The following is a 27296-nucleotide window of genomic DNA, read 5'->3' on the forward strand; positions in this document are numbered from 1 at the left end:
CCCCCCTTCATGCTGCCTCCCATCGGAGTCGACCAAAACCAGCACTCGGTCCACTTTGCACACACTTGTCCATGGCAACAGCACCTCACAAGATAAACACTTCTGTCCAATACATGTACCTACACCCGGCGGCCTCGCCCGGCAACGCTTGCGAAGAGCACCTATTCATACACCGAGTGACCTGCTTTTGTCCATCCCGCTCTGCAATCACCACTGCCTCGGAGCCGATCGCGATCCATGGCCAGGTGCCGAGTGGGGAGAAAAGAGAAGTTGTTTTCAGACAAAGCAACAATGCTCAAAACGCCGTGCCCTATGCCAAAAGAGACTGTAGCTATACACATCAACATACGAAAAGGGTATCCGTCATGGTGCCTCGGTCCACACCGCATCGACGGCGTCAAGATGCTGGCCGCAAACATGTCTCCCCCAAGCTCAGAATCCCTTAAACGGGTCATCTCTGAAAAAGTCTTCCTCCAAGGTTCTTCCTCGGCCGAAAAAGTCTTCCCGCCCCCTGGAGCCAGGATGGTCGCGCGCCCTGTTGCGGCTGTTCCTCCTGCGCAGCTCCTTGCTCCGCCTCCTGGCTGTCTGCCGGTACTCGTCCTGCTCGTCTGGATGTTCGCCGAATTGCGTAAACGACAGAGGGCTGATAAAGGCCTCCATTCGCACCGTTCCTATCGCGTCGAAAAAGTTCTTGGGCCGAGACGACGCCTCCGACGTGGGCTGCGACGATGTCGGGCCCATGTTCCACGTCGTGTTGGTCGAGGCTTGTGATTGGTAAATGTCAGACGAGTTGGCTGTGCCGATGCTGGCATTGGCTGTGCTGTTGGTCGAGTGGTGGTGCGTGCCGCCGCCGAGCGGACCCGAGAAGCCGCGGAACGACAGAGGCGGAGCCACGTGCCCCCCCGTGTTGCTTCGCTTCCGGCCATGCAACCCGGCCTGGCTAGCTCGCTCGCTGAAGCGGGGGATGAAGGGCGCCTCGGCCGCCTCTTGCGACTGTTCCCTGCTGTGGCAGGGGTCGTTGGGGGGGAAGCTCGCCACGTCGCCCATCTTGGACGACGGTGCACTGGGGATGCTGGGGGGGCCCGACTTTGGGTTACCCGTCTTGCCCTTGGCCAGGCGTATCGAGTCGCGGATACCGCCCCGTCGAAACCTCGTCCTTGGCAGCTCAAACTCTGGCAGCGGCTGCTGCTGCTTGGCCTTGAGCTGCGGAGTGGCAAAGATGTCGGGCACCGCCTGCGATGAGTGGGCCAGAAACGACAGCGCCGTCAGCCAGAGGTAGTGCCGCTCTGCCGTGACCGCCGTGAACTTGAGTGCCCGCTGCGGCGTCAGGATCAGAATGGAGCGGTTGAACACCGACGGCATGACCTTGGGGGGAGGGTTGTCGTCCTTGACATCCAGGACCGACTGAATCGTCACTGCATTGCAAAGTCAGCTTTTGTGCTTGAAAAGGTCCCCCCTCCGCCGGCTCCAGAACCACTCACGTTTCCTGCCCGTCTTGCCCATCAGGGCGCTGCCGGACGAGGGCTGCTTGCTGCTCCACAGGATGGCCCTTTCGTACGGAGCCAACCACACCCAGCGCTTGTGGCGATCGTTGCTCGAGTCATCCCTGCCCGTGTTCTCGGGCACTCCAAACGACCGCCGTCTGCGAACGTACTTGAGCATCCACTCGCCAACCATTGTGTGCGCAATGGCATCCACGATGCCAGTGGTCTGGGCGCCGCTAGTCCGAGAAGTGTGGTCAGTGTTGTTGGTATGGTCCGTGTTGGTCGACAGCTCATGCCGATGTCTTCTGTACTGGCCACTACTCCCAATGTCGCGGTTGCGCGGCGTCGTAATGTCATTCTTGGGCAGGGGGGGCAGCCGAGTGCTCTCCGGAGTCTCCGCAGACGGAGAAAGAGGTGGAGGGGACCGGCTGCCACGTCTGCGATGACGGCTATTGCGTGGCAAGGCGGCGGCAGAACGGACCTTGCGGAGATTGTGGGTTTGATGCGACGACCGGCCACTGCCCCTCCGCTGCCAGGCATCGCCTCGGGTCGGGCTGCTCTGGCCATCGCTTGGCGTCCTCGTTCGGACGGTCGGCTTTCGCGAGCTGGCGCGCGTCGGTATGGGGAATGGTGGGTTGCCCGAGTCGGGCAGGCTCGGGCTCCTCGAACGGTTCCGGTGGCTGGCAATCCCGCTCTGGATCAGGGCAGTCCTGCGCATGGCACCGTCGCGGCTCGAGGAGACTGGCGGCGGCGGGGGGGGGGACTTTTCATAGGTTCTGCTCAGCCTCCGGGAATGCCTGCCGAATCGATTTTCCTTGTCAACAAGGCAGAAGGTGCTGTAGAGCTCGCTGCTGGCCGGCTGCTCGGAAGTCGAAGGCTCCTCGGGATGGTGGGCCATGAGTCCAAAGGACTCTCGCCTCGTCGGCCGGCTCGACTTGGACTGTGGCTTGGGCGCGGACAAGGCCGTGCGGAACTCGGAATCGCTCACGTCTCCGTCGCCGAATTCGTCCATGCCGTCCGAGCTCGCCGTGTCGAAGCCCGCAAAGAGGCTACTGAGCCGGCGGGACCGCCGAGTCGATGCTCCTCTTGAGCTGGGCGGCGGGCCGTCGTCGTCATGGCCGGGATATGGCTCGTAGAAATCGTCCTCTTCGACGTGAGAGTTGATCGGGGATGGCGGCGTCTCCGGGGCGTCTCCGCCCTGCGTGAGGCGCCTAGGGTTTCGGGCAGGCAGACCCCCCGGAATCGGGTGCACATTCGGAGACGTGGGCCGCGAGGAGATGGCGGATGGTTGCAAGTGTAGCGGTAGACGCGCCAGCCTCTTGTCGATCTGGATGCCTTCGGTCTGTACAACGGCATCGCTCGTTGGAGTCGGTGACAGGTTCACTTGGCAGCCAAAGTCTTTGCAGTGCTGGGGCAATCGGGGCTCGCGCGGCGTGGTCGGCCGGCTGCGCGGAGGTTGGACGCTGATGGTCGGAATCTGCGGCGGTGGTGAAGGGGGAGTCAGGCCGAGGCCGGAGTGTGTGCGGGGTGGCCGGGATGGTTCCTCAGTCTGCGTCGATGAGCTCATCATGAGGGCGAGCTGGAGCTCGGAAGGGGGCGTGAAGTCACGCCAGGGCGTCTTGGGCGTCTTGGGCGGGCTCAACGGTTCCTCCATTGTCTGGGCGGCAGCGGAAACCATCTTGTGGTCCGGCTTCGGGGGCTCGATCCTGAGCGGCCGGTTCACCGACACGCGTTTCCGCCTCTGGTTTGCCTCAATCTCCATGTCGCCGCGCGGGCTTTCGAGGTCAGGCGTCCTGCCCCTGTTGGCGAGGTCGGGTGTCGCCGGCTTGACGGGGCGTACGACGGGAGAAGGCGGTGGGGAGTATTGGATCCCGGTGTCCGTGTACGCGGCCCTGGGAGTGGCCGGCCAGGCGTCGTCCTCCTCCTTGCCTCCCAAAGCCTCCAAGACGGGCGGCTGCTGGTTCATGAACAGCCGCGCGCGCGCCACGCTGCCGGCCCGCCTCAGGCTCTCGAGGCTCTGGTTCCGGCGGTGGATTCTGGGGGATTTGGGAATCGTGTAGTTGGAGAGGACGCTCTCTCGACCGTCGGCGTCGGTCTGGTCGTCGACAAAGCTGAGTTCGTCGGCCAAGGAATGGCCATTGTGCAGGCCCGGGCCAGGGCTATGAAATGACTGCCGAATGCTGTTGGTGATGCTCATTGTCCTGACACTCCGTGCATCGTTGTCCTTGGAACTCTCTTCTCCGTCGCTGTCATGGACGCGGCCCGGCCCGTGAGTAGCGTGGGCGCCCTGGTAGCAGGCCACTTCGTCGAGCACCACTTTGAGGCGGCTCTCGGCGACGTGCATTTGGCGTTGGAACTTGCGCCGTTCATCCTCCCAGCCCATCTTATCCTGGGCCCACTGGTCGTGGACCCTCTGAGAGTCATCCTCGTGGCTTCGTATCTTCTTTTGCGCGACTTCCAGGCGCTTCTTGGTCTCGGTGAGAGAGTCGACGGCTTCATCTCGCTCGCGCTGGAGCTCGCCCAGGGCCGACGATGTCCCACCTTCGAGCAAGGAGAGCTGACGCTTGAGGGAACGGCTCTCCTTGGTGGCCTCCGTCAGGCTGCCCTGCAGCCGCTCCTGGTCCCCTTTGGCGGCATCGAGGGTGGATTCCAAGTCCTCAATCTGCTTCGTCTTCTCTTCCTGGTCTCGGCGCAGAGCCAGGATCTCGGAGACGAGGTTGGCATGCAGCGTTGGCGTGAACCTGCGGGGATCCAAGATGCTGATGCTCTCGTCGTTGGTCGAGCCCCTCGAGGGCGACCTGTCGCCTTGTTCGTCGGCCATGCGTATCGGCGAGGAGGCTGGTCCCGGCGGGGTGACGGAGCGCCGAGCCGACTTGGTCGAATTGGCGGGCGGTGTTCTGAAAGAGGGCCCCTGAGGCATGGTCACAGGGCTGGAGCCGAGACCAGCGGCAAATTCATCGTCGGTCGCCCAGCTGGCCATTTGTGGATGGCGAGGGTTGCCGACGGCCCGTGAATCTGGAGAGGGCGCTGCGTGGCGATGATATGGCGCCAAGGCATCGATTCACGCCGTCGACGATGGCTTGACGCGGAGGCCTTGGGGCAAGACAGCCCGCAGTGCTAGAGCAATCAGCCCGCTTGGGAATCGCCCTGCAGCTAAGAAGTGGCCGCGGCTGTAGTCTGCACCCGATGTCGACGCATCTACAGAGGCCTTTTATTCGCCATGAGTAGGTCAGCGGCCGGCAAAAAGCAAAGCAGCATTGCGCCATGCATCCATCCCTCGGACTACTCACCAAGGGACGTCGGGGTCCTGTTTGGCACTCGGCTGAGGCGTTTCTCGGGGTGTGGTCATGCGCGTCTAGATGGAACAGTTCAGTAAGGCAGTCTGTAGGGCCGTGAATCAGTTGCTAGTGGCCGAGTGACGCACGGGACGAGTTGGAGGGTGTGCCAAGTGCAAGACACGTCGACGCCCAATTCAGAGGCGCGGGCCTTTTTCTCAAGCGCCGGCGGGCGGCAATGGCACAACCCAAGGCGAAGAAGAAAGGCGACGGACAAGCAGGGCGGGAGAGGCTTCTCGAAAGGGGATGGATGCTGGAGAGCTGTCACCGAGAGGGTGGGAAAGTGTCCTGGGGAGAGTATAAGCCGAGGCCAAGGCGGCTCCGCCCGCAGCAGACAACGAGACAGGGAACACCCGGCCGGGGTGGTCTAGCTTGTGGTCAGCTCGTGTCTCGCACAGTACCAATGAAGAGAGGAAAGGGCCGACCAACCCGGCGTGTTGGTGGCCCCTGCAGAGGAGCAGAAGAGCTAGGCTGGGTCTCGCCGACGAGTAATAAATAGCTGGCGGCGAGTTGAGGCAATGCGGTGACGGTCGCAGGCTAGCCCCGTCGGACGATGGGTGAGGACGACGGCTCAAAAATAGAAGAAGCGACAGAGGACGCGTGAGTGTGTGTAAGAGGGAGAGAGAAAGAGAGGAGGAGATATGGGAGCTTCACGAGGCGCGGCGTCCGAGGCGTGAGGAGATGACGAGGTTCGCGTGTTGAGTTACCGTCGCAGTGCTACGGCCGGCAATGAGACGCTGCTGTGTGTCGCATCCGCCCTGGGAGGCGCAGTTGGTTTGTGGACGAGCGAGAGGCATCTGATGAGGATGGGATAGTCAATCGGGGCCCGTGTGGGCAGAAGAATAGGGGGGGGGGGGCTTGGTATCGTCACCGACAGATCCATCCGTCAAAGAACCAGCGGCCGTCGTCCTCAAGTGCCGCCTGCGGCAGGCCCAAGAGAGCAGAAGAAAAAGTCAATCTTGATCCCTGTTGGCCGCCGTCAATGGCCAGGGGTGGCTTCTGTCGGGAGAGGCATCCGCGGCGCTCGATGTGACTGGGATTGGCCGGGGAGCGTCTGTCGGACGACCGGGGTGCGAGACCAATTTCCTCTCCATCTCCATAAGGTAATGATCCATGCGCCGACGTGAAACCCCCGGTCCGCACGCCGCTTCTGTTCGCGGACAGCGGATGCTGGATTGGAAATTGGTGCCAATTCGGAGAGCGTCGTCGAACGCAAGACAGGGTACAGTGCAGGGGCCTGTGTGCACCGTGTTGGGCTCAATTATGCCGTGTTTTGGGTGCCTGCTGCGAGTCCTGCGACGCACTGAGCGGACTGTCGTTATAGTGGTCAGCCCAATAAAAATGCACAGTGTGGCACTCGCTCCACCAGCGATAACCACTGTGCAGAGCATAAAGGCATCCAATCTGCCTTTCCTTTCCTCCATCCCATCAAGTATCATCACCCGTCGTCGCAGAGTTTCATCAGTCTGGCAGCCCGTTTACCCCACGGGCCAATCACAAGCGCATGTGCCGAGACCGATAACATCGAGTAAGGGGGGGCATGGCGTGCATTCTATTTCATTGCGCGTCGAATCTTAGGCATGAAAAGCGCTGCCGCAGCGGCTCAAAATGCACGCACGTCCGTCGCTCGTCGGCACCGATGCCTTGCTTGGGCGTCAACCATGATCACCTCATCTCGGACACGGCTTTGGTACTGTGATATAGTCTGGGTGAGGCTCGTGCTCGCTGTGGCCGTGAGCCGGAGAGCCTCGTTTCACCTTGTTCGGTGGAGATTGCACGGAGCCTCGTCGCTTTCTTCTCTTCCTATTTTTACCCAGAGACATGCATACATACAGTACTGTACAGCTTGCCTCGGTGCTATCCGTCCCATCTTGACGGGGCGGTTCACTTCCTCTCGTCCCTAGTATTAGAACATCGCCCTTGTTCGTGCTGCGGCCGCCGTTGGTTCTCGGCCATGAGCCTCCAATATCCGCTCAGTCCTCGAGGCAGAAAGCCCAGGGACGTGGCAATATGGCCGATCCCTGCTCAGGGGGGAGTCGTTTTGCCCCTTTTACTCGGTACAATCAGTGCCCCCATGACTGCCTGTGATCAATCTGGCCCGGCGAGCACGAGCGCGGTCTCGACACTCAAAGGAACAACAAGCTTTTCGTGCATCGGCCTGCGCCCCGAGACGAGCCTCAATGGCCGCGCTGCACAGTACCCAAGGTTTGTACAGTACATGATCGCAGACGGCAATTGCGCCGTCACCTCATCCATGCCCTGCCTGCATCGCAAGGTGGCACAGGGACCGCGCATTGCAGCGCCGCTCTTGACAGTGACAGCGCAGACTGACAGGCGCCAATGTCACCGGCCAGGCCGGGTGGGGTGCCGGCCACGGAGCGGAGAGTCAGAGCGATATACCCGCCCCGTCGCCGTCACCGCTCTGCAGAATGTACAGTACATACAATAATTATGCCTTTGCCTTGGCATGTCTTTGGAATCAGAGAGTAGAGTACAGTACGCAGAGCTGGCCGCTAAAGCTGCATGGCGTCGGAAAAGAAAGCTGCCCAGCCGGCCAGCCAAGGTTTCCTCGTCTCCCTTTGCTCTGAAATACAGTACAATACGGATACACGTCCCCGCGAGCAAGCACAGCTGACGGCGTGCGTGTGTGTGTGCCACGGATGACCCAGTAGCTCCTCGCCCGCTGGGCGGGGGATCTGAAACGTATATACAGCCACCCAGTGCCGTCGATATACCGAGTATGTATGGATGGTACGTATGAACGTCAAGATCTGGGTTTCGTTTGGGGAACCCGAAACAGCTCAGAGACGCCACGGTGACGTACGTCGCATGGACAGTTGCATTTCTCCGTGGTTATCCTCCGCACATTTATTATCCCCCGCATGTCCGGTGAACGAACATGCTTGTTCGCGACACGACCGACGACCGGGAGAAGAAGAGTGAATTCCTCATTACGGGATGCGTGGACGTGCGTGCTATATCGTATGTAAGATATCGCCGCTGGCAGCAATCGTACGTAGCCTTGCTCTGCTCAGGGTTGCCCTGTCCGTGGCAAATTGCGCGCGTCTGGGCCTGAACCTTTATCCCCCCTTTTAGGGCGACCCAACGGCAGGCCCGACTGGCAGCTTGACAAGTATGCACCGTGTACGGATAGCGCGGGAGAGTCGAGAAACGAAATTGGAGCTGTCATTGCTTTGCTGTAATTTCGCATGACTGATGAACGGGTGCTCCACCGGGCGCGTCCAATATTGACTGTATCCGTATCCATCAAGCATGTACTGTGAGATTACAATGAGGCAACGTTGAACGCTCTGTTCTGTCGAAAAATCTCCATGCCGCTGCCCTTTGCCGTCAGCGTGTGAGCGTGGGTGAGGTCCCCTGGGTCCCTCTCCGCGGCCGGGAGGAGCGCTCCGGCCCGTCCGCAAGCCGCCGCGTGGCTTCGGCGGCGGGAGGACCCACCACGTATCCGCGCCGGCGCTGCCTCCCGCGCTCCACACCACTCCTTTCTTTGCTCGACTGCCACTGCAGCAACATTGTGCGTGCATATTTCTCCATACATGCCAAGTACTGCACTGTACTGTACTCCGTACACGATTACAGTACGTACCAAGCCCAGACGACGAAATGCTCGGAAAAAGAAACAAGGTGAAAGAGGGGGGGGATCATGCAGCTTTTCCCAGACCCGGCAAACGCTCGGTCCTGCAGTTCGCTACTCTGCGAGCGAATCATAGACGGGCCTTCTGCACCCCGTACTGGCTGTTGCACACGGGGAGCGGGGAAAGGACTCCAAGAGAAAGTGACATATCCCTTTTTCCTGTTTTCATCACTTCAACTTTGTTGCTTTTTCCCTGTGTTGCTCCTTTCTTCGCCTCTCCTCAGTTTCGTTTCTTTGTCATTGCGGCTTTTTCCCCCCTTCTGCTTCTATTTCCAGTATTCCCCCCCCCCCGTCTTCTTTTATCAGACAGGGAGGGAGTGGAAACGTGAGGGGAAGTGAGTCGAGCCCCGTCGCCACGGCCAAGGGGGCTTGGAACAGAGGCCGCCGCCCGTTGCTACTGTCTATTCACCGGTTGCACGATGAGCCAGACAAAAACGAAGGAAAGAAATAACCTCCATCGCCACCCACTTCCCCGAGACAAAAGAACCTGGCTCGGAAGGGCTTCTGCGCCATCACCGATTCTTGCATTCTGGCATGTGGGGAGGACTGCGAAAACAAGAAGAGGAAAAAGCAACCAACCCAACACAAGTGGCAAAAGAAATAAAAGGAAGCAACAGCTTGTCCCAGCATCGCGACCTGTCACCTGCTCCATCCGTCGACTCTGTCCGGCGCCAGGGCGGGGAGGGGGGGAGAAGCAATGAGTGCATCGTGGGCTTTTCTTTCCATCGGGAACGCCCCATTCCGCAACCCGCGCGCCCGTGTCTGATCTTGTTTCCCTTGTTTCTTCTGCCATCTGCGGGGGGCAGAGGCGTTGGTGGCTTGTACGAGCATGTGTCTGTATGTCCTTTTGTGACTGCGTGTCTCTCTGCACGGTTATCCGTTCAGCTGGGGAGACAGCGCTCACCAAGAGCGTTGCATGCATGTCCCAACGGCTACGGTGGGATGCTGTTCCGCGAGAGGAGCCGTGTCATCGACGTAGCACGTCCGTGAGATCGGTGAGGCCATCTTGGATTGTGGTCGCAGCGGGTCTGAGATGCACCAAAGTCCAAAAGTCGACCTTACTCATTCGAGCACACGAACAAGTCGAGCTGCCGAGGCTTGCGCTAAACGCACACAATCCAGTTCTTATCCGCATTCACCTCATCAGTCATGGCTGGAAGGCTCCGTTGACAGCTTGCGAAGGAAGGCTTCGAATCCCTCAATCACTTACCCTATACTGAACCCCAACCCCAACCCCATGCTTGGCAATGAGCAGGCACCGAACCCTGATGATGTAATGGCACACCTAGCTACTCCCGCCCTCGACCACTTTCACTCCTCCTGCCCGCGACCACACCCAACATCACAATGTCCCCAGCCACCACCTCCCCCCTCGCCGGGATCAAGGCCCTCGCCTTCGACGTCTTCGGCACCGTCGTCGACTGGCGCACCTCGGTCGTCGACGAGCTCTCCCTCCGCGCCCACCGCAAACTCCTCGACCAGCATTCCCCACCGCCAGACCTCGCCTTGCGTCTCACCGCCGCCGCCGCCGACGATACCTGGTCCCGCTTCGCCCAGGCCTGGCGCGACTCATACTCGGCCTTCACCGCGTCCTTTGACCCCTCGCGCGACGCATGGAAGTCCATCGACCGCCACCACCGCGACAGCCTTGTCGCCCTGCTACGCGACTGGGGCTTCGACGGCCTCTACTCGGATGCCGAGACGGACTCCCTCAGCCTCGTCTGGCATCGCCTGAGTCCCTGGCCCGACTCTTCTGATGGTCTGCGCGCCCTCGCGTCTACCGGCAAGCTCGTCACCGCTACCCTATCCAACGGCAATCTCGCCCTGCTGCGCGACCTCGACGACTTTGGCTCCCTGGGCTTTGACCGGCTCCTCTCAGCTGAGATGTTTCGCGCCTACAAGCCCAACCCGGCCACCTACCTGGGCGCTGCAAAGGAGCTTGGCCTCGAGCCCGCACAGGTCGCCATGGTGGCTGCGCACCTGGGAGACCTGAAAGCGGCCCGGGCCTGTGGTCTGCGAACTATTTACGTGGAGAGGCCCCAGGAGGAGGCCTGGGACGAGGACGGCGACGATTACCGGCAGGCTCGGGAATGGGTCGACTTGTGGATTTCCGAGCAAGACGATGGCTTGCTGAGCCTGGCTCGTCGACTGCAGCAGCTCTCCGAGGTATGAACCTGAAAGCAAGTCCAGGGGAAATGCATGGCGGTCCGCAGCCCGACACACTGCTTCACGCCCGCCCGCCCCATCCGGACCCGTCGCTGCACCTATAAAAATAGACTGTTCAAAGAATCCAAATACGACAAGCCTGGCCGCTTCTTCCTGGCATTGTTTCGATCGGAATGGAAAACCCCTACATGATAAGCCGTGGCCGACCAGGAGAGGGCACTGGTGCCTGCGATGGAGCCTTTCAACCGCTTTCTGCGTCTATATGTCGCCTGCCCCTTCTGACTGGCCGGAAAACGAGGCTCGTCGTCCGTGGTCATGTAAGAGGCACCCTACGCACAGGGTTGATACTGGCTTAACTCGTTGCTGAGAGCCGTCGCCGACGACCAGGAGCTCCGCAGCACTGACCTCGACGGGCAAGCGATCCCTGTGCTGGATCGCGGTCCATTGTCCAATCAAGAGCTCAAAGTGCACTATCGAAGCTCAGTGGCCCGTCCCGCGTCTCCCCTGAGCGAGCTATATGCTAGACCATGCTTGTGCAACCTGACCGCAATGACGGCGTGTGTAAGCTTCGATTCCAACGAGACGCTGACACGAGCCGCCTGCTGTGCCATGGAGAAAGAAGCCGCGATGTCAGCGGCCGAATCCCCCAGGCACGAGGCTGGGCGCGGTCTGCAATGGACGCTGCGACGAGGAGCAGAGCATGCGCTAGTTGGGCCAAGTTACGCTCCCCAAGAGAATGGGCATTGCACGCAGTCCTGGGCTGCTGGACATGACATGCTCATCCAAGAGGATGCGGGCGGTTGTGTCGCACTGCAGTCTTGACGCCTGGTCTGACGTGTTCAGCACTCGGACAATTGCACCATTGGCCTGGAGCGTTGCGTCGCGAAGAAACGTTGCTTCAGCCACGGTGGATGGGCAGATAGACACTGTACCGCGAGCATAGGTAGACCTGAATATGCCTGTGGGTTTGTCCAGGACACATACCAATAGGGCATGAATCATCATCTGCACGGGAGTCGATGATGGGCGGGCGTTGTACACTCTGGATCCAAACGAATGGTGCCTGAGCACGGCCAAGGCAGCAGCATCTGCGATGCTCTCCACGGAGAAAGGGGCCATTAAAAGCCAAGACACGGGATGTCGCCCGCCGTCGTCTGAAAGATGACGAACACGCTGCCTTGTGCTTTGGTACTCGGACATGGGCCCTTGCCGTCGGCAGCGGCTGGTGCCCTGTTGCGACCATGAGCTGGTCCTGCTGCCGTGCCGGCCATGGGCTTTCAGTCAGCCACACCCACGGCAGAGAATGCCATGCCCCCTGCCGCCGTCCCCAGGTAAGGCCATTGGCGGCTGCTGGAGAGATGCTTTTGTCCCTCGGCCAAGTTCCAGCCGCCATGACGCTCACTGACGGGGCATGGAGCCCGCTGAGACTAGACGGCATGTCGTGCAAGGGAGCACCAGCGGAGGAGAGGTGTGAGACACCACCTCGTGGTGTCTTGAGCGTGTGCCGTGACGAACAAAGCACCAGCTGGCACACTGACATTGAAATTCTTGTGGGGTAAAATGTGCCCCCTCGGCGGTCAAGAAGACAGGTGCAAAGAATCGTCTGCCGAGGAGCTGCGCTGCCAGACAGTGGAATTGAGACTTGGCTTTGGAGAGCTCAACGTCGGCTATGAGCGGCGAGACACAGCTGCTCGAGACATACACTGCCTGGGCGAGGATCGCATGTCGGCAGCTGAGAGAGCGGGTTCGGTTGACAGGCGAGGCTCGGTCGACGGGCCGCGGCAAAGAGGCGCGGTCTGGGCACGATGGAGAGGGCGGATCCTACCATGGCACCTTGGCGGTGGGAGGGACGGGCGGTGGCCCACAGCGGCGATACGGCTTTGGAGTGGACAAGGCCATGAAGCAGCGGCAGCCTCGCCACTAGCCGTGGTGGTGGGAGGTCGGGAGACGAGAACGCACCATTGGAGGGGTTGGTTGGCGTTGGTGTTGGGACGAAAGCTTGACTCGACCAGAGGCCCTTTGCATCGGGGCGGGCCTCGACAATAAAGGCGGGAAGCAAGAGTCGGGGCCAACGAAAGCCGCGCAGTGACGGCAGCGTAGGGTCCTCGCCTGGTGGCACAGCGTCTCCGTCATGTCGTCTGCAGCGAGCCGTCGACGTTCCGTCACTGGCCGCAGGGTCGTCGGAGGCACGTCGCCTATGGCCGCTGGAGAATGGTCGAGGCGCGCGGACTCGAGGTCGGTCGCAGCGGAGAGGAGCGGAGCGCTGCGTGCATTTGGGTGGCATGAGGCCCGGCAGACGTCGGGGGATGAGATGGAAGTGGACTCTTGGACCGCGGGCGAGGACCAACGAGACGTCGGGCCAGGGGTTCGGACGGGAGGGAGAGGACGAGGGCGAGGAGGAGATGGAGATGCGTGATTTGCGGTGCTTTTTCTTGAATGTGCGTGCATCTTGCAGGGTGGAGAATTCTAGGCAGTCGCAGATGGCGTAGCGCAGCCTTTAGCCTAACGAGTACATTGGAGGACGACTGCATGGAGTAGCGTCTACAAGCGCCGCTCGGCTGTGGACTGCTTGGGTCGGGTAGAGGCGACTCGGGTGCTGAAGCATGCATGTACCAACCTACCTAGGTACCTACACTACCGGCTGACCCTGGCTCTCGAGACGAGAGATGTCTCTGCGCGGATTGTTCCCACAGAATACATGCAACTCGAGCAGTATTCGAGGCAAACAAACGGTGAGCGCAGGGCGGCAATAGAGTTGGGGGGTATTGCAAGCTGGCGGGGATATCCTGACCGTTTCTCTTGGAAGAACCCACAACACCACCAACAGGATGCGTTCAAAAACTCCGATGGGGGGAGGACAAGATTGATCGAGAAACAAACCCCGCAGACAGATGGGCTCACGATGAGGGCGCCCTGCGTGTGTATTTTCGATGGGCGTCTCCGACCAAAGGCGCAAAGGCGCACAGGCAGCAAGAAAGGACATGCAGCTGCTGCCGGGGTGCGTGGGCCGCAGAAAAGCCATCTTGTGCTAGCGTTTATGCGTCGGTACATTATCGACGGAGCATATGCCGTAGAGAGTAGGTGTATCACTACCCGCGACCTACCTTGCCTTGTAGAGCTAGGCTAGGCATGTCAGTTACAGTCAGGGCACGCTCCAAGCGAGGCGCCGGGAGAGGTGCTGGTTCATGCACTGCACTCGACTCTAGGTACTGGGAGGGTACTGGAAGGGTACCGGAAGGTAGGTGCGGCACGGTACTCGGTGGGCAGAACGTGGGCAGAACGTGGGCAGACCACTGTAAAGGTACACACCTACCTACCTTGCGAGGAGAAGCCAGGCGGCCCAAGGATGTGATCCCGACAGCGCGGTCCTCGTTGTTTGCCCCGGCGGTGATTGGACGCTGCTTGCTTGCCGCAACGACCCTGCCAGCTTGTGCTTGGCCGTCAGAGATGTGACGGTGCTGCATTGCTAGTAGACATAGACGCCCCTTGGCTGCGTGAACGTCGCAAGCCCTCCCTTGTCTGCCCAGGTAATAGTCTGCCGTACGTTGCTGACGATGCCTGCACGCTGCCTGTAATTATGTACTGTACCGTGGCAAGAGGCGACAGACTTGGGTTTGTTGTTGACGCAGACGCGCATGTACTGTACATCGGCGTACTGTTTATTACCTTGGTTACAAAGGTAGGTAGGTACCTAGGTAGGTACCTAGGTAGGTCTGTAGGCACCTCTCTACGGTGGCACAGGCGAAGAAAGAAGGCCATTCGTTCTTCGCCGCCACCGCCATCATGGCAATGGACGGACGAGGCTCTGCAGTGATACTGCTAAGGTAGGTAGGGATGTAATAGGTAGGTAGCCGTCTCCCCAGGGGGGCTCTTCCAGTAATTTATTACTGGACAGTATGTACTACGTAGTACCTTAGTTTGGACCCCCTAATCAATCATCACCAACAAGATCATCGTGACCGGCCATTTCTATCTTCACCATCATCGTCAGTAGTCGTCGTCGTCATCCTCCTCCTCCTCCTCCGCCCCCTCCCCCTCCTCGGCCGCCGGCTCCGTCGGTCCGTCGCGCAACTCTCTCGTGGCTGCACATCTGTCTTGTCACTTCTCCCCCCCTTCCATCGGATACTCGACTCCATCGGCTTGCTGCTACTGCTGCCCGCCCGCCAATCAGCCTGGGGCTACCTACCTACCTACCTACCTACGGATACCCCAAGCTGCTCCAGTTGTAACTTGCTAGGTACGCGCAGCACTCGGCCAGCCGCCGCCGCCGCCTGCGCATCTCCACTCTCCACTCTTGCTTGCTCTCCTCTTTCTCGCCCGCCCGCCCTCACTCCCTCTCTTTTTCGACGCTACCTAATACCCTGCCTTTTGCCCACTTGCCCACCACCAACGCACCGCAAACACACACGCGCAGTCGCAACCCACCGTCTCCACCCACGACCCTCGCTCTCTTCTCACCTGCTTGGCACACACGCAGCTCCCTCCCAGCCAGCGAGAGAGGGCTCCTCCGCCATCATCAACAACCCGACAGCTCCATTGACGCCACTGCACACTTTGATCCGCTCCTCTGCGCCGTCTGTCGTTCGCTCCAGCATCGCTCAACCACCCCTCCCCCCTCCTCCCTCCCTCCTCCCCATCCGCCCCTCGTCCCTCGTCCTGGTCCGTCCCTCGTCTCGCCCACGATCCATCCACCGTCGCCTCCTTTTTCCTTCCATTTTTTGAACCCCCTAGACAATCATGGCTGGGCGCATGGTCTTGTACAAGCTCGTGGTCCTGGGCGATGGCGGCGTCGGCAAGACGGCCCTGACCATCCAGCTGTGTCTGCAACACTTTGTCGAAACTGTGAGTATTCCATGGCGCAGCTCTCGCTCTCTCCACACGACCACACGCCACGCGGCCAGGGCTGACTGGCAATCATGACCCAGTACGACCCGACAATTGAAGACTCGTACCGCAAGCAGGTCGTCATAGACAACCAGCCATGCATGCTCGAGGTGCTCGACACGGCCGGCCAGGAAGAGTACACGGCCCTCCGCGACCAGTGGATCCGCGACGGCGAGGGCTTCGTCCTCGTCTACAGCATCTCTTCTCGCTCCTCCTTTACCCGCATCAAGCGCTTCCACCACCAGATTCAGCGCGTCAAGGAGTCGTGCGCTTCCTCTCCTTCATACCCCGGCTCGCCCCTCTCGGCCGTTAGCCCCCAGATGCCCGTCCCCGTCATGCTCGTCGGCAACAAGAGCGACCGAGTCACGGAGCGCGAGGTGTCGACGCAAGAAGGCCACGCCCTCGCCCGCGAGCTCGGCTGCGAATTCGTCGAGGCCTCGGCCAAGAACTGCATCAATGTCGAAAAGGCCTTTTACGACGTCGTCAGGATCCTGCGCCGCCAACGCCAGCAGGTGTCGCGCCCTCCGGCCGGCTCCAGCGGCCGCTCTCGCACTGGCAACGGCGACGCCGGCGGCCGAGAGCGCGAGTCCCCCCGCTACCGGCGCAGCAAAGACGGCGAAAAGAGCAAATCAAAGTGCGTGGTATTATGAGCGCCCGCCTGCTCTTCCACGAGAGAGCTTAGATACAAGGCCACGGCACGACTCGGGTCGCAAGGGCGCGCGTCGCGGCGCAGTCCCTCGGCCCCCTCCCCCTCCATCCTTGCCGAATCTTTCTCCGCAGCTCGTCGGAAGGCGATGAGGAATGGTTAATGACGGAATGCGATGCTGCCAGCTGGATACTTTTTATTTTTATTTCATCTTTACTATTGCGGCGATTGCCAGTCGCAACGAGGAAAAAAAGCAGTTTCGCCTCACGACGACGCAGCATCCCCGCAGCGAGCGAACGCGCGCATCAGGGTCCCGGATCGGCGAATGGCGTACCAAGAGAACAAAAAGGGGCATTTTCATGGGGCGCTTATGACTTTGACACTTTTCGACACAGATTCTTCTTGACTCGGCTTTCTTTGTTGGGTTTCCGCCGCAAAGGGGACACACCCCCCCACCTGCAGCATCCGTCTGGGCCTCGTCAGCCCCTCGTGTTGATGACACACGCAGAGGCTGATGTCATGGAGTCTTGGACGATGGACTGTCGTTGATGTTTGGCGCACGTTGCGCTAGCCAGAGCTCGGCCGAAGCCGTCGTCTGGCTGCATGTCATCTGTCCACCCCTGCAACCATTTCCCTCTGTCTATTGTGTGTTGGGCCACAGTCTTTCCGTGTTCTGTCTATCCCGGAGAGGCGGGGTTTGTTGGCAGAGGGAGGGAGGAGGATGGAGCGGAGCGAGCGCGGGGAATGGCGGCTGGCAGAGGGCGGAAGGCTCTGGACGCGAGGGAGAGTTGTGTGGCCCGGGTGGCCGGATGCGCAAGGGGTGAAAGCGACAGGCTAAGCGCCTCGGCGAGGAAAGGTGTCTGATGGAGGTGTATGTTTGGACGTGACGACGCATGTCGCGCCTTGAGCCATCATCTACATGGCGAATCCTCGTCGACAAGACTGTGCCATTGTCTGCATCGAGTCTTGTACTCTACGTTATATACCCCGGAGGACGAGGGCTTGGAAATGGAGCACAGCAATGTGTAGTGGAAGACGTCTGTGGGCATGCCGACGTGAAGGTGCTACATCCGCCCGCGCACTTGCTACCGAGTGAGGGAGCGTTGGTCAAGGGCGACGAGGCTAATGCGCGTCTGTGTGTGTATGAGTGAGTGTGTGTGTGTATGTGCACACTCAGCAGATGCGATGCATCTCTGCCGTCGTCAGTCAGCCCACGCCACCGATTTTATTCCCTTTCTGCTCTCGGCCGAGAGGACCGACAGACGAGCGACTTTTGGTTGTCGTCGTCGTCGTCGTCGTCGTCGGTGCCGGGCCGCCTCCAAGGCGTAGATATAACTTCCTACAGTACACAAAGTCATATTATGTTATATTATAACCAAGGCACTATCTGTTATGGGTGGCTTGCAGAGCCAACGTCAGTGCTGTGGGGGAGAAAAGAGGGGTAGCAAAAGAAAACAGGGCGTTTTGCACCGGAGCTCGTGTATCGGTGGGTTAGACGAAGAAACAAGAGCGATGGGGGTGCGCGGCATAGACCACCCCCTTCCCCCCGGTGCGGTGCTGCCCGTCTCTATGCGCGGATAGACGACGATGACGATGCAGATTAGATGCGTGAGTGATGTCCCTCGCTCACCTACAGGTAGCCACCAACTCTCCCACCGCAGAAGCCATACCCCAACAACCGCCTCGGCCGTCCAACAGCCGTGCGACCCCGGCTTTACGTGCATACGGGCATGCGGTACACATTACCTACCTAGGTGAGCCAAGGCGAGCAGCTGAGGTGAGGTGCATATGTACGCCGCATGCACGTAAAAGCCCTCACCTGCCCTCACCGGACCCCCCCCCGAGTGGGATAAGATGGGGGGGGAGAGGGATACAGCCATCAGGCACCTCTGGAGGAAACTTGGCATTCAATTGACATTGCATTACACATATGCTATATAGATAAGTAGAGAGGGCGCGTCTAATCTTCTAGTTGTACTGTACCTGGATCATGCACGTCCATCCCTGCCCTCATGTCGCCGCCAAAGTTAACCGGTATTCCCCTTCGCCTTCTACCCATGCTCATATAACAATCATCGCCCAACTTTCCAACGAGCCTCATCGTCAGTTCCTCTTCCCTTGTCTCGGCTGAGCTTCTCTCCTCCGGCAAAGTGGTGGAATCGCGAGTATCAACCGTCATCTCACCACACGCGCGGCAATGGAGTCCCCGGCGGATCTCGGCTCCGCCTACTTGCCCATGACTCGTCACACCCGATTGACAATCACGCCGCGCCAGGAACCAGGGACCAGGCTTGCTTCAGCACATCTATTCAAAGAAAAGCCCAAGTAGACACGCTTGGCTGCGAGGATATATAAGCCGCCCCTCCACGATTGTCCAAAGTGACGCCTAGATTCGTAATCTCTACACAAGCAAAAGGGTAATGTCTCTGCCGCTCCAGAGCCCAGTGCAAAATAAGCCAGCCTCCTCCCCGGGCGCCCGAAAGCGCAACATCGCGTCGGTCGCTGGGGAGAGGAAGAGAAGAGGTAGTGCATAAACATCAAAGGTGACAGGCCATGCCACTACTTTGTCGCGTGCTCGTCGCCAAACGGACTTCGGCCTCGTTCAATCGAGCCTGGCCCTCTGGACCTTCGGCCCTCGTCCCGATGCTCCTCGCCCTCGTCTTCCATCACCGCACCGAGAGTGCGGGCACTGGCAGCTGGCTTTGGCGTGCTGGGTGGGTCTGAGAACGGCCCCTGGTCTCCCATACCCAAGTCTCCCGCCGGCGCCGCCGCGTCGGGCGTTCGTGCACCGGGCTGCGTGGGAGAGACCTGCGACGCCGTCGAGCCGAGGGACAGCGACGATGAGTTGGCCTCCGACCTGGCGCCGACGTCAATCTTCCGAGGCCCCCCGCCCAGCTTCACCACCTGCGCCCGGGCTTGCGTGGCCGTGTTTGCGTTGTTGACAATGGTCGACCCGACGCTAAAGGTGCTCGTCACGCTCTTGGGTCGTCCGCCGCCAAACTTGTCAAAGTCGATGCTGGGGACAGGAGGCGTAAAGGATCCGTTGCCGCCCGACTTGACGCTGACAACCGTCGGCTTGGCGCGCATGCCAGTCTGCGCCGGCGTCTGGACTTGGGCCTGTCTGCCGTATATGGTGGACGCGATGCTCGAGCGGTGGGCATACGACGTTCGGTCCGAGAACTCAGAGATGCCCGAGTAGGTCGAGTCGCGCAGGTTTCCGGGTACGAAAAAATGCTGCTCGTCTTGGTTGGAGCTGCGGTTGGCCTCCGTGTGATGCATCGGGATCGGCGGCACGGGGGGTACGAGCACTGACGGCGACGTCGGAGTCGCTCGATTGGTGACGCCGGGGATGTAGGCTATTTGGATGATGTTGGAGGCGCGCGTCAAGACGGTCGAGGCGATGGAGTGTACGGTGTGGGTCGAGGAGCGATGGGTGAAGCGGGAAGCGTTGTCCTTTTCGACATCTCGGGCGTTTTTTGCGGACGAGTCGTAGATGGACGGAGAGATTCGTGACCGTTTGGGCCTGATGAGAAAGCGCCAGACCAAGTAGGTGAGAGAGGCGATGACAATGATGCCGCCGATGACTCCACCCGCGATGGGGGCAGCGCTTGGCCCGTTGCCGCCGCCGCCTTTCCCGTTGCCGCCGCCGCCACCGTTGCCGTTGCTGGAGGCTTGCGGGGAGTCGTCGACCATGCAAACCGTCTGGGCGCATTGTGTGCAGTCTGCTGGGACGGTGTACTGGCAAACCTGTCCCGAAGGACACTTGGGGCATTCGAGTTTCGACGTGTCACCGCATTTAGCGCACTGGCGTCTTTGTGGGACATTTTGCAGGGCTGGAGATGGCAAGTCAGCGTGTGCTTGGGGGAACCGTGTGTCGACGACATACCTCGACGGAGCGTCTTCAAGTCTCTGGCGGTGACATGGGATTTTGTTTCGTCTTCCATGATGAAGGCCCTTTGAGGGATTCCCTCGGGGCAACGGGTGAGGGTTCGAGTGAAGACGGCGCAGGCCGTCTCGATCAAGTCGACAAGGTGCAGCGATGGCGAAGTCGGTGATAACTAGTTATTGAACGGAATATCGTGATGGCCGGCGGTGAAGCGTTGGAGGATTATGAGTACCGAGTATTGATGTAGAGCTGAGGGACTCGCGGCAACGGCCAAGTAATGGCGATATTGGGCGAGGAGGAAGGAATGGAAGCCACCAAGATGAGAAACGAAGGGACTGCGAGGCTAGCTCGGTGGGAGCAGGATGAATGGGGTGCTAGGCACTCGAAAGCGAATACATAATCGTCGAGGCGATGAGGATGACAATGGCGGCAGAGACTCGACAATGGCGGAGAGGGTTTGACGAAGAAGCGTCATCAACGGGCCGGGCGGAGAGAAGGATGAACGAAGCAAAGAGGACGGATCGCCGCAGGTCTCGCCGTTTGAGCGGAGACGAAGGGCGGGAGGCGCGGGCAGGGAGAGGCCGAGAGGGAGAGGAGAGAGGAGGAGAGCGAGCCAGGAGGGATGGAAGGGCGGCTGGCTTGCCAGGGGCATTGATGGCGCTAGAGCGGGCTGGGCCTAGCCAGCCAGGATCCCGGTCCCAGGGCACAGTGCGCGTGGAGAGGGCTTGGTGGCCAAGAAATAGCGCCAGCGGCAGTGCGCAAAGAGACAGTGTGATGCTGAGGCATGAGGCACAGTTTGCCTTTTGATTAGCAATGTCCTGCGCCTGTGGCCGCAAACTGCCAACACCCGGCCCGCAGACGGTTGCGCCGGCGTCGAAGAGAAGCTGGCTTGTTTGGCAACGTGTGTCGCCGCGGGTTAAATTGCACGGGTTGCTTGTCATCCATGGGTCTGCGCCTGTTCGCAACACCGCGTGCCAGTACCTTGCAGGACGCCTGGACAAACAGGGCAGGTGAGCAAGGTACATGCACTGTGCACACAGTGTTTCCAGGCTGGGCTCGACGGTGTGCTGCATGGATAAACTCAGGCATGACGGTCTTTGCACTTGTCGCGCGGCATTGCCACGTCTGCAGAAACCAATGGAATTGGGAGACAAATCTCGAAGACCAACAAATGAGAGTGCACAGTCGGCCAGCGTTGGCTGCTTGAGTGGCTGCAATTTCTCTGTAACGCCGGCGCGGACAAGGACTTGGCCTGGATGTAGGTCTGTACAATACTTTGTGCACCGTGATGAGCACCCCCCGGGACGGTCCATGTATCTGCCCGCCAGACTAGCGGTGCCGAACGACTTGTTGTCCGGGCCGTTGCAGGAGAGTAGTGCGTACAGTATTGGCCAGAAGCGGGAGACTGTGCTCCGTACCAAGCGTGTTAGATACCTAGGTACCAGGTGGGGTGGTAAGAAAACGGGCGACGCGCATCCCATTGTTGCTCATTTCTTCGCTGTGATGGACGCTCAACAATCCCATCCATCGCCCAACCACGGCGTCTACAACCAAACGAACGCCTGCTCTCTAGAGAGACAGCGTAGATGAGTCTTGGATTGGCGAACGAGTTGCAGGTATTCAACACTCTAAGACGGCAACAGAGGCGCAGCTGGCAGCCTCCAGCCTCCATTCGCACACGAAGCCACATTGATACATTCCCGAGACAGGCGCTCGTATTGCCACGTAGTCTGCCATGTACATACATGATGGGACGCTGCCGTCATCCGGACACGAGCGAGCATCGTGTCGCCTTGGCATCGGCATGACCCGTCCGGAGTTGCTGATGACGACCCCCCGTGGCTTCGGCCCGGCTGGTCGGGCAGCGGCTCGGCGGTACGCAGACGGATGACGTCCAGGTCCAAGGGCGAGAGGAATGCGGCGAGGGCCAGACCCTTATTAGGTAGGTAGTTAGTTTTAGGCAGTGCCATACCAGCTCATTACATAGACAGTGCCTGAAGAGCATCCCCGCTCGCGGCCGTGGGGGATCGATCGCCCCCGGGAACCTTTTCTGCTGATGTGCCCTCTCCCTATGGGGATATATGCTGGCTGTGTTTTATACGTGGAACTGAAGCAGCTGGGGCGAGTGCAAACTCACCTGCGGCCGCCCGAAAGGCCTTGCGGCCAACAAGGCTCCGGCAGGCGGCTGCAGCACTGCCACCATGTGCAGGAACACGAGCAGCACTTCGGATAGAATTAATTGACTGTAGCGCACAGCACACGGGCTGGCAGACGCACGGCCTGGAGCTATTTTTGGGGGCTTCGCACATACCTGGGCTTTGCTTTTCTCGGCTGATCAACCGCCAGCCATGTGATTCTCGTTTTCCATCACTCGATGTTTTTCTAGCTCGAGCCGACGCTCCCATCTCCCCAGGAGATGCATGCACCCCTGGAGTAGGGGTTCGACCGCGCGGTCGATCTCACGCACCTCGTCTTGTCATTCATTCTCTTGTCCTTGTCGTCTTTACCCTCTCATCTTAAGCGACGCGAGGTGGTTGGACGCTGCTTCTTCCAACGCCCCTGCGTGCGGCGGCGCCACGATGAGTAACGCCATCGAGGGGGGGGCTGGCCGCTGACACTGTCCTGGCCGCCCCGGTTTTATTGGAAAGAAGGAAAAGAAAAACAAAGAAAGAAACAAAGGGAAGAAATCAAAGAAAGAAACTGGAACGGTGCCTGGGTGGGACCTTACAGGCGTGCGCGCTGCTGTCCTCCAGCCAGGTCACTGTTGATTTGGCGACGGGGGCCCTGCTGGCCAGCAACGCCGCTAGCCGTGTTTGCACCTCGGCGGCGACAGCTTCAGGCAGTGGGCACGGTTGGCGGCTGCGATGCTTTATGAAAAGCCCACGGCGAGATTGCTTCTGGGCCATGCTTGAATCCTTCATCTCTTGGCCGCAGCTGAAGGTCGCCGCCATTGACGAAGCCGCGAATTTAAATGAAAAAGCCGGCTCGAAAAGGGGGGAGGGGGCCCGGACACGGACTTGGGGGGGGGGGTGACTTTGGCCACCGCGCCTGGCAAGTCGCCGCGAGGTTGCCGCCCGCGCTTGTCTCGGGCTAAAGACGCGGGGCAGAGACTTGGGGATTACAAACACGACATCTAGAATGTACTTCGTACCTGTGCTGGGCTTTGGATCGGGACGTTTCCCACGGCGTTGCCGCGTCTGCATCCCCAAACCCAGTTTCTGCCACGGCGGAGTCAACAGACGTAAACACTGCAAGAGATGGTTCAACGGTCCGCAATTCGTGCCCCGTTTTCCCGGCTCGCGTGCACGCGTTGCCAGGCCACCGAGGGGCGGCGGGGAAAGGACAAGGACCTTTTTTTCGACCTTTTTTCGACCTTGTCATGCCCCCTCCCCCCCGGGGCTCAGCCCAGGCCGGCGCAGTGTCAGGGCGCCGACGGCGGCCTCTGATCCATTGGCAGCGTGGACGCGGTGGGGCTTCTTCGCTGGGCTCGCGCCAGTCGCCGGCCTGCACAGGAGCCGCGGTGGCTGCGCCTTACACCGCCAGTGAAACACGTCTAGGGGATCGCCGAGCATTTGCCCTTATACATACTCCGTACATCCTCTCCTCTCCTGTCCCCTGAAAGCCTGGCCGTCTGCTTGCTTTTCCTTGGTTCGCTTCCTTTCCCAAACGCTCGTCCTCGTCCTCCTCGATTTTCCTCGTCCTCGTCCTCGTCCACCACCGCCATCACCGGCGGTTTCCTACTCCTCACCCCGCCCCCCCCGCAACCTCCAACGCCCCCTTTTCCCTGTTGCACCGAGGCTGGCATCCTCAAGTCAGCTTGGGCCAACCACAAACCGAATTTTCGGGCCCTGCATCCCCTGAATTCTCCCAGGCCTCACTCTCTCGGCGCACATACATCAGAACCGGCAACTCTCCACCTCACACGAGCCACCGCCTCCTACCAAAACACCCCGAAACATACCTATTTCTTTACCGGCTCGAGAGAGCGAGCTTTCGACCATCATGGCGTACAACGGCCCTGGCCAGGGCCGCGGGCTAGGCGGTAGCGGACACCCCATGCAGGACCTCCCTGCGGGCGGCAACGTGAGGAACCTCGATGCCGTGGACTGCCGTGTGCACCGACTGACTCTGTCCTTGTCCAGTACCACATGCCGCCGCAAGAAAACGACGAAGAGGCCGGTCGCTACCTGCTCAACGAGCCCCCTGCCGCCGGGTACGAACACGATCGGCTCGGCGCGCACACCCCCCCCGGCCGCCCCGTCTCCGCCTACAGCTTGACAGAGTCGTATGCCCCGGGTGCCGCCCAACTTCCGGCTGCCGGTTCTGGCGGCTTCGGCGTCAACAACTACGGCCAGTACCCGCAAGACTCGGGCTTTGGCTATGAGCGCCCCGTCTCGGCCGTCAACGACGAGGAGGAGAGCTGGGTGCAGCGCCAGCAGCAGCCTGGAGGCACCCGAGCCGGCGGCGGCCTGAAGCGCTTCAACACCAGGAAGGTCAAGCTTGTCCAGGGCTCGGTCCTGAGCATCGACTATCCCGTCCCCAGCGCCATCAAGAACGCCGTCCAGGCCCGCTACCGCGACGTCGAGGGCGGCAACGAAGAGTTCATGAAGATGCGCTATACGGCCGCCACCTGCGACCCCAACGACTTCACCCTCAAGAACGGATACGATTTGCGACCCCGCATGTACAACCGACACACGGAGTTGCTCATCGCTATCACGTACTACAACGAAGACAAGGTCCTGCTCGCCAGAACTCTTCACGGCGTCATGCAGAACATCCGCGACATTGTCAATCTCAAGAAGTCGACCTTTTGGAACAAGGGCGGCCCCGCGTGGCAAAAGATTGTTGTCTGTCTCGTCTTCGACGGCATCGAAAAGGCCGACAAGAACACGCTAGATCTCCTGGCCACTGTGGGCATCTACCAGGATGGTGTCATCAAGAAGGATGTCGACGGCAACGAGACGGTGGCGCACATCTTCGAGTACACCAGCCAGCTCTCGGTGACACCCAACCAGCAGCTCATCCGCCCCACCGGCGACAGCCCCCAGAACCTGCCGCCCGTCCAGTTCATCTTTTGCCTGAAGCAGAAGAACAGCAAGAAGATCAACTCGCATCGCTGGCTCTTCAACGCCTTTGGTCGCATCCTCAACCCCGAAGTCACCATCCTGATCGACGCCGGCACCAAGCCGAGCCCTCGCTCTCTGCTGGCGCTGTGGGAGGGCTTCTACAACGACAAGGACCTCGGCGGTGCTTGTGGCGAGATTCACGCCATGCTGGGCAAGGGCGGCAAGAAGCTCATCAACCCCCTCGTCGCGGTCCAGAACTTTGAGTACAAGATTTCCAACATTCTCGACAAGCCGCTCGAGAGTTCGTTTGGGTACGTCAGCGTGCTGCCCGGTGCCTTCTCGGCGTACCGCTTCCGAGCCATCATGGGCCGTCCGCTGGAGCAGTACTTCCACGGCGATCACACGCTGTCCAAAATCCTGGGCAAGAAGGGCATTGACGGCATGAACATCTTCAAGAAGAACATGTTCTTGGCCGAAGATCGAATTCTCTGCTTCGAGCTGGTCGCAAAGGCCGGCCAGAAGTGGCACCTGACCTACATCAAGGCCGCCAAGGGGGAGACCGACGTGCCCGAGGGCGCCGCCGAGTTCATCAGCCAACGTCGACGATGGCTCAACGGCTCCTTTGCCGCCTCGCTCTACTCGCTGATGCACTTCGGCCGCATCTACAAGAGCGGCCACAACATCATCCGCATGTTCTTCTTCCACATCCAGCTCATCTACAACTTCCTCAACCTCATCTTCTCCTGGTTCTCTCTGGCCTCGTACTATCTGACCACCACCGTCATCATGGATCTTGTCGGCACCCCCGTCGTCTCCAACGACCCCACCGTGGCGCACCACGGCTGGCCCTTTGGCGACACGGCGACGCCCATCATCAACGCGCTGCTCAAGTACCTCTACATGGCCTTTGTGATTCTCCAGTTCATCCTCGCCCTGGGCAACCGGCCCAAGGGCTCCAAGTTCACCTACATTGCCTCGTTTATGCTGTTTGGTCTGATCCAGGGCTACATCCTTGTGCTCTCTGGGTACCTGGTGGCCCGAGCCTTCAACACGCCGCTCGCGGACCAGATCTCGCTCGACTCGGGAGCCGACTTTGTACGAAGCTTCTTCTCCGGATCCGGCGCGGCAGGTGTCATCTTGATTGCCCTCATCACCATCTACGGCCTCTACTTCATCGCGTCGTTCCTGTACCTCGACCCCTGGCACATGTTCCACTCGTTCCCCTACTACATGCTGCTCATGTCGACGTACATCAACATCCTGATGGTCTACGCCTTCAACAACTGGCACGACGTGTCGTGGGGCACCAAGGGATCCGACTCGTCTGACGCTCTTCCCTCGGCCCACATCACAAAGGGCGAAAAGAACGAGGTGGTGGTGGAGGAAATCGAAAAGGAGCAGGAAGACATTGACAGCCAGTTTGAGCAGACGGTGCGCCGAGCCCTGGCGCCCTTCAAGGAGCCGGACGAGGTGGAGAAGAAGGACGTCGAGGACTCGTACAAGTCCTTCCGAACCGGCCTGGTCGTCTCCTGGCTCTTTTCCAACATTGTGCTGGTTATTGTCATTACCAGTGACAACTTCAACTCGTTTGGCATCGGGGTAAGCAGTCGACGATCCTTGTCTGTCCCCCCTGCATCAGCTGCTAACCTTGCTCCCAGAAATCGGCATCGGTCCGCACGGCCAATTTCTTCAAGTTTTTGCTGTACGCCACGGCGCTCTTGTCGCTGGTCCGGTTCTTTGGATTCCTGTGGTTCTTGGGCAAGACTGGCATCATGTGCTGCTTCGCACGGAGATGATTTGACACGAAAGGCATAATGTACGCACGGCAGGCTGTGGCGTTTGCCTTGACAGGGTGATTCAGGGGGGTCCCGGCTGGGAAAGGAAGTGGAGGGTAGACTATTAGTTCACATGTCGCCCCTTTTGTTCATTATCATACGTATTATTTTTCTATACTTGGCATCAATCAACGCACAGCAACCTTGATATTTGTGTGCCTAAGATATATGACCAAGTGGGCTTGGGCTCGGCAGTGTTTAGGCGGCGCTTAGCCCGGTCACGTTACAGTGGCTATTACAGTACCTGATCCATCCCGGATGGTCGCTGCCCCTGAATGACGCCACCACCCGGGTGGGGCGCGTAAACTCCGGCAGACAGCGGCGGGCGCCTATCTT

General features: G+C 59.9%; 6 protein-coding genes across 6 annotated transcripts; 3 read left to right on the forward strand and 3 right to left on the reverse strand.

The window, feature by feature from the left end:
* Positions 1-432: 432 nt before the first annotated feature.
* Positions 433-4464, reverse strand: HRG_09261 (nuclear migration protein; the record flags this gene model as incomplete). Its single annotated transcript, XM_044867732.1, has 3 exons — positions 433-815; positions 861-1415; positions 1482-4464. The coding sequence occupies 3 exons, from the start codon at positions 4462-4464 to the stop codon at positions 433-435; spliced, it is 3921 nt and encodes a 1306-aa protein (XP_044716992.1).
* Positions 4465-9821: 5357 nt separating this feature from the next.
* HRG_09262 (haloacid dehalogenase-like hydrolase domain-containing protein) lies at positions 9822-10646 on the forward strand (the record flags this gene model as incomplete). Its single annotated transcript, XM_044867733.1, has 1 exon — positions 9822-10646. The coding sequence occupies one exon, from the start codon at positions 9822-9824 to the stop codon at positions 10644-10646; it is 825 nt and encodes a 274-aa protein (XP_044716993.1).
* A 1651-nt stretch (positions 10647-12297) lies between these two features.
* HRG_09263 (uncharacterized protein) lies at positions 12298-12924 on the reverse strand (the record flags this gene model as incomplete). Its single annotated transcript, XM_044867734.1, has 1 exon — positions 12298-12924. The coding sequence occupies one exon, from the start codon at positions 12922-12924 to the stop codon at positions 12298-12300; it is 627 nt and encodes a 208-aa protein (XP_044716994.1).
* A 2453-nt stretch (positions 12925-15377) lies between these two features.
* Positions 15378-16174, forward strand: HRG_09264 (ras family domain-containing protein; the record flags this gene model as incomplete). The annotated part of the gene is made up of 3 exons (XM_044867735.1): positions 15378-15482; positions 15566-15789; positions 15838-16174. The coding sequence occupies 3 exons, from the start codon at positions 15378-15380 to the stop codon at positions 16172-16174; spliced, it is 666 nt and encodes a 221-aa protein (XP_044716995.1).
* A 2555-nt stretch (positions 16175-18729) lies between these two features.
* Positions 18730-20114, reverse strand: HRG_09265 (opy2 protein; the record flags this gene model as incomplete). Its single annotated transcript, XM_044867736.1, has 2 exons — positions 18730-20003; positions 20057-20114. 2 exons carry the CDS (start codon positions 20112-20114, stop codon positions 18730-18732), a joined length of 1332 nt encoding a protein of 443 aa, XP_044716996.1.
* A 3944-nt stretch (positions 20115-24058) lies between these two features.
* HRG_09266 (chitin synthase domain-containing protein) lies at positions 24059-26921 on the forward strand (the record flags this gene model as incomplete). Its single annotated transcript, XM_044867737.1, has 3 exons — positions 24059-24139; positions 24199-26724; positions 26784-26921. 3 exons carry the CDS (start codon positions 24059-24061, stop codon positions 26919-26921), a joined length of 2745 nt encoding a protein of 914 aa, XP_044716997.1.
* Positions 26922-27296: the final 375 nt, after the last annotated feature.

The sequence above is a fragment of the Hirsutella rhossiliensis genome (assembly GCF_020360975.1).
Source record: "Hirsutella rhossiliensis strain HR02 chromosome Unknown scaffold00012, whole genome shotgun sequence".
Classification (NCBI taxonomy): domain Eukaryota; kingdom Fungi; phylum Ascomycota; class Sordariomycetes; order Hypocreales; family Ophiocordycipitaceae; genus Hirsutella; species Hirsutella rhossiliensis.